The 11,095-nt window shown below is 37.6% G+C and overlaps 1 protein-coding gene across 1 annotated transcript; it reads right to left on the bottom strand.

Moving 5' to 3' along the window:
* Positions 1-1,299: 1,299 nt before the first annotated feature.
* Positions 1,300-2,180, bottom strand: LOC104773576 (transcription factor MYB35-like). The gene is made up of 3 exons (XM_010498219.1): positions 2,078-2,180; positions 1,677-1,928; positions 1,300-1,592 (listed from the first exon to the last, which is right to left on the bottom strand). The coding sequence occupies exons 1-3, from the start codon at positions 2,178-2,180 to the stop codon at positions 1,300-1,302; spliced, it is 648 nt and encodes a 215-aa protein (XP_010496521.1).
* Between the last annotated feature and the right edge of the window lie 8,915 nt (positions 2,181-11,095).

The raw sequence follows: 11,095 nt of genomic DNA on the forward strand, positions 1-11,095 counted from the left end.
AGCATATTAGGTACAATAACAGATGATAGCAGGTTTGTCCGAGAGTCTTAGGCTGGCATATACACAAATTTACAAAGGACAGTTAAACTTTACATATACGGTTTCATTTTCACCATGTTCACCTTTAACCCATAGGAATACGGATCCAAATTTTTTGTTTATGGTCATAAAGTAATAGTATGGTGAAGTCTTTAACCATTGAATTAAGTGTCACTTCAATTTATTGTTACATCTTGCGTTTGAATGATGCTGTTGATTTCCATGATCGTTTTTAAATGAAAATTTTACCAAAGACTTTTAATCTGACTCAAAAGATACAAGATCATCGTCAATGATCTGCCGTTATATGATTATTAAACTACTCTAAAGACCTATGTTGGATGGAAACTCTTTTTGAGGTGCGTTTCCCGTTTCCGAAACGTTTCGGAAACGGAAACTCGTGGAAACTCGGAAACAAGCCACATAAACACGTTTCCTAAAAATCCCAGTTTGGAAACACGATGGAAACTCCATTTCTGTTTTGGAAACATGTTGGAAACTCCGTTTCCGTTTTGGAAACGCGAAGGAAACTCTTTTTTATAATTTTGAAATTTAATAAATAAATAATATAATTTTAACTTTTAAATAATATGTTACCTGTCTATGATCAACTCTGCAATAAATAATATAATTTCAACACAAACAGTCTATGATCAACTCTGCAATAATATGTTACAGTTTTTAATTAAACTATTTAATATTTATGTTGTTTCAGAATTTTTTTTATTATGATTTTTATGTTTAGGGATTTATTATATCTATATTATATATATATACGTTTCATATACGTTTCCATTACCTATTTTTCAAAAAAACCCGTTTCCAGTTTCTGAAACGTTTCGTTTCCGCGTTTCCGTATCCGTTTCCATGCAACATAGCTAAAGACTATATATAAACTGTCAACAATTGATTTATTTCTATCTATATATCTCTAAATTGTTGACTAATGATAAAATTAATTTGGGTGTGTACTAATTGTTATATATTTTGTAATTCTTTATATATCTAAATTTGTCAACAATTGATTTATTTCTTGACTTACCTCCCTTTACCATTGGACTTGAAAATTCGGAAAATAGAAAAACACAATCTTGAGTTTTATTTCTTGTGAAAATACATCCTTGTTTATGTTGATGTTTTTTCTTTTTGTCAACCAAACACTAATTAGAAAGTTATGTTGATGTTTTATATATAGAGTCCTCATCATATGTATAAATATTGTAACAATCAAGAAGTTGTACAAGTAGTTTCTTATATCTTTCAAGAATCCCCTACCCCGAGAAAATCTATAAACTTCGGGGGTATTTTGGCCTTTGTATCGTTTGCTTTTGATGGTAATGATGATGATGATGGTTGAGAGATGGGGACATGCGGTGTGAACATTGCCAAGGAAACTGTAGGGATCAAGTTAGAAAAGTGGTGATGACGAGCTGAGTATTCCATTGCTTCTGTGAGATGCTTCGATCTGAGGTAATTGGTTGTTTCCTCTTGTGGTATCTTCAAGCTAGAGTTATTTATCTTTGTGTTTTCATCACGTACACTATCTATAAACCCTAAAACAGAATCTATGAGATCGTTAGTTTTAAAAAAGAGACACAAACTAAACTCAAGAACAAATATTGAATCTTTTCTCTCACCTTCTGTTTTGTCATTGGCAGTTACTTGATGAGGAGGAGTTGATGGCTTTTTCAGTTTTTGTTTCATAAGTTTGTCCCACTGGTTATGCACTTCTCTATCTGTCCTTCCATGAAAACGCCTAGCGATCTTAGACCATTTGCTACCTAATTCTTTGTGAGCTTCGAGTAGCTTTTTATTTTCCTCATCACTAAAAGCATCATCGTTGATCCTTGGATCCAGATGGTTAAACCACCTTGATCTACAAGTCTTAGCTTTCACACACGAAAACGAAGAAAATAATTCAACTTTCAGAGAAACAAAAACCCTAAGATATATATATACCTCAAGCAAAAACAAAAAGCACATTTCTGACCAGTTCTTCCATGCATTTTTTTTTCAATGTGCGTCCAATTTCGAGGACCACAAATAGCCACAAGCCCTTTGAGTTTCAAATCCTCTAAAAAAGTCCAACGTCTGACCTGTTTCTCCTTCACCTTATCCGACCTTCTCAACAGTGCATTCATTTCTTCCTGGACATCATCTAATGGTCTCTGCAAAATAGAGGTAATGTATTTTGGATATGTACGTGAAGTGTCAAAATCCATACACACAAAAAAAAACAGATACAACAAATATATGTGATATTCAGGTCCAAGGAGAGTGAATTCAACAAACAAAACTAAATACTAGGGATCTAATATTCAATCCAAGACTCATTTTAGATGAAGACAAAATCTTGATATGGATCCAGGTATCCTAAAATAAATGGAGTCCATTTCGCTATATACTGTATACGAAAATAAATCATATCAACAGAATTAATAAAACATATCAATAATAAATCACACAATCATCGTATAATTAGAATATTAACACTATAAAACAAAGCAAAAATATATCAAATATTAAAAAATATCGATGAAACTCTGAGAACTAGAAGCAACGAAATCAAAAAAGTCTATTCTTGACGTGAACGGACGCTTTGTCTTAACGATATTTATTTATATTTCATACGAAATTTTATATTTTAAGAATTTGGATATTTCGACTTGATCTTATTCTCGGTCCTCCTCAAATCACTTGCTTCTCAACTTCTCCTCTCCTCACCTCGTCATTAAGTAGAGACGCCAGCAGAATATTCAATCATGAACCTAGCCCGTTGGATATCTTTCTCGGTACACTGAACACAAATTAAAGATAGCATCAGTACACATAACTCGAGAAATCGACTCACTCTCTTTAGAACAGATTTCAAGAGATGCCGGCTCCTTCAACTATAAAGAAATCCGATTAGTCTTGCTGGATTCCAAACCAGCATACGCAAAGCAAAGAGCGGAAAGGTGCTTTGTACCTCATTTCGCTTACCTCTACAAATTACAAACTCAAAAATTGTTGCTTTTGTTTTAAATATAATTTAATAATTTTCTAATAAAAAAACCATCAATGGTAAAGAAAAGATGGATGATTATCTGTTTATACCTTAAAAGCTGACGAGAGAGACGACTCCATTGAAGTGATACTCGAATGTTTGATTAAGTTAATTAGATGAAAAACTACTAATTAATATATATATATATATATATATATATATCGCTTTCACTTAATATATACCATACAATAATATTAAATGCTTAAAAGTTTTGACTGTATTGTTAGGTTTTTATTTGGATTTTCTACCATAAGATGTTAGTGTAAAGTTTCAATAGTATTTTGACTAATTTTTTGGTAAATTTGTTAAGAAGAGTTGTTGGAAATAAAATAGTTGGTTGACTATGGTTTCCATTTAAGTTAATATACTTAATTCTGTAAGTTATTTTCAAGTTTAGAGTAAAAAAACACAAATTATTTTTCTAGAATTTGAAAATATAAAACAATAAAGTTGATATGATTTAGATCATGAAAAGGGTATAGTCAAAATATAAATTATATATTGGATGTATAATTTTTACGTATATAACAGAAAAGAAGTTTCCTGTAAAATAGAATTTTTATTTTTGTAATTGTGAATTTATTTCAGATATAGCATTTCAGTGTTAAGAACAAAAATCAATCGTCATTAATTTGTGTCAGTAATTGTTATTTCAAAATTCGTAGCAAAATATGTTAAATTAATAGGTCTTGTTTTACCAAAAAAATCAATAGGTCTTGTAACCCAAACTGATACATGATCTACAAAAATAGCACTACGAGTAGCTAACATGATGAAACAAATATGGAAAGTTTTTGAAAAGTATGTTTCCCAATATTTTTTCGTTCAAATCTTTCTTCTTTTCTAAACTTTGACTTTGGAAATTAAACAGTATCACAGGGCAGTCCATTGTTTGTGTTGGAGACAAATTTACCGAAGGAAGATTTTAACTCACATATTTACATATGGAAACCATATAAAGGTGAAGCTTGAGTGAGATTCATGTAATGGCCTAATATGTGTGTAAGAATTGAAGATCTGTTGTTCTTCGATTGAAAATCACTAAAACCCGCAATATCAGGCCGGTTTGTAAATAATTAAGTCTGACAGTGGAGTAGGAAAGAAAACCAATCTATTTAATATTCGGTTGTTGTAAAACACTTGTGGACTCCATAGACCGGCCCGCTCACAGTCCGTTAGGACATGACCTTACGGCCCATTTACTGTCCGCACATGTATGGCCCATCGGCCATAGCTTTACGGCCCATGGCCATTGCTTCACGGCCCATGGCCTATCTTATGTACTCGATTGCTTTATGGGCTTTAGCCCTTATACTCCTATATATATACTTGTAACCTCGACATTAATAAATAAGACAAAGAGATTTCACTTCCTAAATTCTCTAGTTTACAACACGTTATCAGCACGATAGCCTCTAACCCTAAACCCTAAAGCAGCCGCCGCTTCCTAAACCCTAAAACCCTAAGGCAGCCGCCGATCTTCTTCTCTCTTTCACAAACCCTAAACCATCTTTCTTTCTTGCTCCCATCCGAGATCAAACCTTTTCTGTTCGAAGATCTCCTTGTTCACGAGCATACCTTAAGCTCGTGATCAAGCTTCTATCGACAGCCTGATCGGAGATTCTTGGTCCGTGTTCGGGGGTGAGTTCGTCTGTTCGTGGTTCGTGATACCGGACGAGAGAAGTACAAAGCTGTTCGTGGGAAGCTGTTCATCATCCGCGGAACCTGTTCGTTGTTCTGTCCGCGGACGCTGTACGTGATCCAGTACGTGTTTCTGTCTGAGATCTGGTTCGTGGTTCCATCCGAGATCTGGTTCGTGTTTCTGTTCGTGGTCCGTGAATGAGAGAGAGGTAAAACCGAGGTCTGTTAGCTCCCGGTCCATATCCAGTCAGATCCAAATCGGTGAAAGGTATAGATATGGCTGAACCCTCTTAGAACCCTATTATCGAACATGAACATTAATGAACTATTAAACCCTAATACTTCCAAGTACATAAACAAACAAACCTTAAAGTTATATCCATGTAAATCTTAAAATCGGATTGCATAGGGCTGTTAGGTTGTTTGTAAATTGCACCAAACTTTGTCAAACATGAAATCGAATTTGGTTGTTTGGATTGTTTGTTGCATAAGAGCCTAGAACATGAACTTGTTAAAATCGAATATTGCTAAACTGTTCTAGGATTTAAAACTTGGATCATTCATGCATCATAACTAAAAATTGGATCATGTATAGGATGTTAGAAAAATCGGCTGCATGAACTAATTCTTAGGATTCCTTAAGCATAAATTTGAACATAAATTTCCTGCAAATTTTCGGCCATGAAAACATAAAATCGAGCATGAATCTTGTTCTAGGATTATTAGGATAACTTCCATAAACCTTTAATCATTATCCTAAAATTTAAATAAAATTAACTTTAATGTTCTAAGAGTATGTCCGATTAAATTAAAAACTTTTGTTAAGTTTCTATAAAATTAAAACATGAAATCGGAAATTAAATATTGGTTAGGACAAGTTCCTAATCATCTAAAACTCTTAAAACAAATTTACTAAATCCTAGACTAAAAGGAAATTTAAGAAAAAGGAAATCCTATCTAGAAATAAGGAAATTGTTGCATGCATACATATTTGATTTTGTTGTCTTTGCATGCATGAATTTAAACCATACGAAATCTATAATAGGCAAGGGCATGTTTCGGTCTTAAATACCGCATGGCCCAAGGACATGTTTTGGTCTTAAATACCGAATGGGCCAAGGACATGTTTCGGTCTCAAATACCGCATGGCCCAAGGCATGTTTCGGTCTCAAATACCGCATGACCTGAATAAATGTTTGTTGCATGATTCGGTCTCAAATATCGCATGCTAACTATCGGTTGTCTATATTATATGCAGATGGCAAACCTCAAAAGCCTTGACTATCCCATCTTGCAAGCTTCTGGAAAGAACTACTTGGATTGGGTCAAAGACACCGAAATCCACCTAAGGTCCAATGGCCTAGCTGGTTGCATTGATGAGGAAGTTGAGAGCACTGATAAGAAAAAGAATAAGTGTCTCCAACATATGCACCATCACATTGCAGAGAGTCTCAAGAGCCAGTACCTCTTTATAGACAATCCACTCGCCCTTTGGACACAGCTTAAACGCCGTTACGGGCACCAAAAGACGGTGCTCCTTCCAAAGGCCGAGTTTGATTGGAAGAACCTAAGAATCCAGGATTACAAATCCGTGGAGGAGTATAACTCTGAGCTTTTTAGGATTGTCTCACTCCTTAGGTTATGTGGAAAAGAGGTGACTGAGAGGGAACTGATAGAAAAGACCTTGTCAACTTTCAGCCCTAACAATAGAGTTCTTCAGCAACAGTATAGGCACCAAGGCTTTGCCGATTATGGGGCACTCATTGAATGTTTACTGCTAGCTGAGCAGAATGATGAGTTGCTGCTGATGAACAATGCTATGAGACCTCCCGGTACAGCTCCATTACCGGAAGCAAATAAGGTTGATTTGGGAAAGAAAACTACAATGGAGTCTAAGGAGCCAAAAGTGCCCCATGAGACCAACTATGTCCACAGAGAAAGACACTACGGCCAAGGCCGTGGTGGCAGAGGACGTAGTGGCCGTGGCGGACAGGCCGGCCGAGGAGGCCGCGGACGTGGTGGTAGGGGCCATACGTCCTTTAAACCACGTACCAAGGTCAAATCGGTCTGCCACAGATGTGGTATGTCAAACCACTGGTCCAAGACTTGTAGAACTCCCAAACACCTCATTGATGCATACCAAGAAGTTCTAAAGAAAAACCCGGAAGCCAACTATGCGTACATCGATGATGAAGAAGACTTCGATCATGAGAATGACGACTTGCTAGAGACTTCCGATTGTTTTCAAGATGATTGATTTTCGTTTCAATGCGGTTAATTTCAATGCTTTTATGCTTTATTTTCTTTTATTGTATTGGATGATTATTTTATTTTAAATGCAATGGTTTTTATTTTATAATTGTCTCATTAAAATACAAAATTATGTCCTATTTTATAGAAATGGCCAAGGACATGAGTGAACTAGTAGTGGACAGTGGATCCAGCCACACTATACTAAGAGACAAAAGATATTTCATAGATCTTAAAATGAAAAGTGCAAATGTTAGTACAATTGCGGGTATAGCCAACATGATAGAAGGCTACGGCCAGGCTCACATTTTGTTGCCTAACGGCACACATATTGAACTAAGTGATGCCCTATACTCACCCAGCTCTAAGAGAAACTTATTGAGCTTTAAAGATATAAGATTAAATGGTTATCATGTTGAAACCAAGGGTGAAGGAACTAAAGAATTCCTATACATTACTGAAAATGTAAATGGCCAAAAGAAGGTCCTAGAGACCATACCCGCACTAGCCACTGGTTTATACCATGCTAAGATAAACATGATAGAAGCTAACATGGCTAAGCACAAAATGTTCACTGAACAATTCACTCTATGGCATGACCGGTTAGGCCACCCGGGTTCGAACATGATGCGTAAAGTAATTAAGAGTTCAAATGGGCACAACCTTAAAGAGAAAAGAGTTTTCCCTAAAAATCTCACTTGTGTAGCATGTGCACAAGGGAAACTCATTACAAGACCATCACCAGTAAAAGTCACAAAAGAGACTTTGCATTTTCTGGAAAGGATACAAGGTGACATATGTGGACCAATACACCCACCTTGTGGGTCGTTTAGATATTTCATGGTTATGATCGATGCATCAACCAGATGGTCTCACGTATGCTTGTTATCCACAAGGAACCTAGCATTTGCTAGGCTGTTGGCTCAAATCATAAGATTAAGAGCACATTTTCCAGACTTTCCACTAAAGACTATACGTCTAGATAATGCTGGTGAATTTACATCCCAAGCGTTTAATGATTACTGTATGTCCATGGGGGTGAGTGTGGAACATCCTGTGGCACATGTCCATACACAAAACGGATTAGCTGAATCCTTCATTAAACGTATACAATTAATAGCTCGACCATTGTTAATGAGATCGAAGCTTCCTGTGTCGGCTTGGGGACACGCGGTCTTACATGCAGCAGAACTCATACGCATCAGGCCATCTAGTGAACACATATATTCACCATCCCAACTATTATCGGGTCAAGAGCCAGACTTATCCCATCTCAAAACATTTGGTTGTGCCGTTTATACACCCGTTGCTCCACCACAGAGAACTAAGATGGGACCTCAAAGGAGGATGGGAATATATGTGGGATATGAGTCTCCCACCATAATAAAGTATCTTGAGCCATTGACAGGAGATCTATTTAAGGCCAGATACGCGGACTGTCAATTCGTTGAGTCCGAATTCCCTACGATAGGTGGTGAGACCGGCAAGCTGGTCAAAGAATTAACATGGAATCAAACATCCTTAAATTGGCAAGATCCTCGAACTCTAGCATGTGATGCAGAGGTTCAAAAGATTATACATTTACAACAGCTAGCTAATCAATTGCCAGATTCCTTTGCTGACCCAAAGAGAGTAACAAAATCGTACATACCAGCTTGCAATGCACCAGTACGTATTGATGTTCAAAAGGAACACAATAAACAAGTTGCTACAGAGTCTAAACCACGTTTGAAACGAGGTAGACCGTTAGGTTCCAAAGATAAAAATCCTCGAAAGTCTAAAGGTGCAAAACAGACCGAGGTTCAGGGAATTACAGAAAAACCAGACATGGCCGCGGAAATAATTAATGTACCAGGTGAAGTTCAGGACGCTGAACCTCAAGAACCTGAAGGAATTGATAACAATGAAGTATCAATCAATTACATAATGTCTGGAATAAAATGGAACCGGAAAAATGTCGACATTGATGAAATATTTATAAACAAGGTAGCACTTGAGATAAATGAGGATCTAGAACCCACATCCATATTAGAGTGCACTCAAAGTAAAGATTGGCTTAAATGGAAAGAAGCCATTGATGTGGAGTTAAACTCTTTAAAGAAGAGAAGTGTGTTTGGTCCGATCTTAAGGACGACACCTACCATTAAACCAGTTGGACACAAATGGGTCTTTGTAAGAAAGAGAAATGAGAAAAATGAGATAGTGAGATACAAAGCACGGCTTGTAGCACAAGGATTCTCTCAAAGACCCGGCATAGATTATGAGGAGACATACTCCCCTGTGATGGATGCAACGACTTTTAGATATCTAATAAGTCTGGCCATAAAAGAAAATTTGGATTTACGGTTAATGGATGTTGTAACCGCCTATTTATATGGTCCACTGGATAATGAGATTTATATGAGATTACCAGAGGGTATAGAACATAAATGTAAAAATGGTACTCGAGACCAATACTGCATAAGGCTAGACAAATCGCTTTATGGACTGAAACAAAGTGGTCGAATGTGGTATAACCGACTAAGTGATTATTTAGCCAAGAAAGGCTATAAGAACGACCCAATCAGTCCATGTATATTCATAAAGAAGTTTGCAAACAAAGGATTTGTGATAATAGCAGTCTACGTGGATGATTTAAACATCCTCGGTACCTCTGGGGAAATCGCCCAAACTGTAGAATACCTCAAGAAAGAATTTGAGATGAAAGACCTAGGCAAAACAAAATTCTGTTTGGGATTGCAGCTTGAGTACGTAAATAATGGGATCCTTGTGCATCAAAAGGCATATACAGAAAAAGTACTCAAGAGATTTAATATGGAGCAAGCTCACCCATTGACTAGCCCAATGGTTGTTAGAAGCTTAGACTTGGATAAAGATCCATTTGCTCCTAAGAAGGCCAATGAAGAAATTCTTGGACCTGAAGTGCCTTACCTCAGTGCTATAGGAGCGTTAATGTTCCTGGCTAGTCATACTAGGCCGGACATATGCTTTGCCGTGAACCTCCTAGCAAGATATAGTTCTTGTCCAACTATACGGCACTGGAATGGTATTAAACACGTACTACGGTACCTGCGAGGGACGGTTGATTTTGGTTTATTTTATACTAACCATAACCGAGACTGTCTAGTTGGTTTTGCTGATGCAGGTTACCTATCCGATCCACACAACGGTAAGTCACAAACAGGTTATGTGTTTACGCACGGCGGTACGGCGATCTCTTGGCGTTCAATGAAGCAGACTCTTGTGGCCACATCGTCAAATCACGCGGAGATCCTAGCCATCCATGAAGCCAGCCGTGAGTGTGTTTGGTTGCGGTCCATGACTCAGCATATACGGACGGATAGCGGCTTAGAAGACAGCAAGGGAGCAACCGTCATCTACAAGGACAATACGGCTTGCATCGCCCAGCTCAAGGAAGGATACATCAAGGGAGATCGGACGAAGCACATACTGCCGAAGTTCTTCTTCACACATGAACTACAAAAGGCCGGAGAAGTTCAAGTGGTGCAAGTACAGTCCTGCGACAACTCAGCCGATCTCTTCACCAAAGCATTGCCGACATCGACGTTCAGGAAGCTCACGCACAAGATTGGGATGCGGAGACTTCAGGACTTGGAGTGATGTTTGGATCAGGGGGAGCAATGTGTGCTGTACTCTTTTTCCTTCACCAAGGTTTTGTCCCATTGGGTTTTCCTGGTAAGGTTTTAATGAGGCAGCATCCCCTAAGCACATTGCAGCGATCCCATCCAACATGGTACGGTCATCTCGTCCAAGGGGGAGTGTTGTAAAACACTTGTGGACTCCATAGACCGGCCCGCTCACAGTCCGTTAGGACATGACCTTACGGCCCATTTACTATCCGCACATGTACGGCCCATCGGTCATAGCTTTACGGTCCATGGCCATTGCTTCACGGCCCATGGCCTATCTTATGTACTCGATTGCTTTATAGGCTTTAGCCCTTGTACTCCTATATATATACTTGTAACCTCGACATTAATAAATAAGACTAAGAGATTTCACTTCCTAAATTCTCTAGTTTACAACCTCCGTTTTGTTTTAAAATTACTAATATTCTATTTCACAAAGAATCATTCTACTACCATTTTCACACGTGTT

Source organism: Camelina sativa, unplaced genomic scaffold, assembly GCF_000633955.1.
Source record: "Camelina sativa cultivar DH55 unplaced genomic scaffold, Cs unpScaffold00579, whole genome shotgun sequence".
Lineage (NCBI taxonomy): Eukaryota > Viridiplantae > Streptophyta > Magnoliopsida > Brassicales > Brassicaceae > Camelina > Camelina sativa.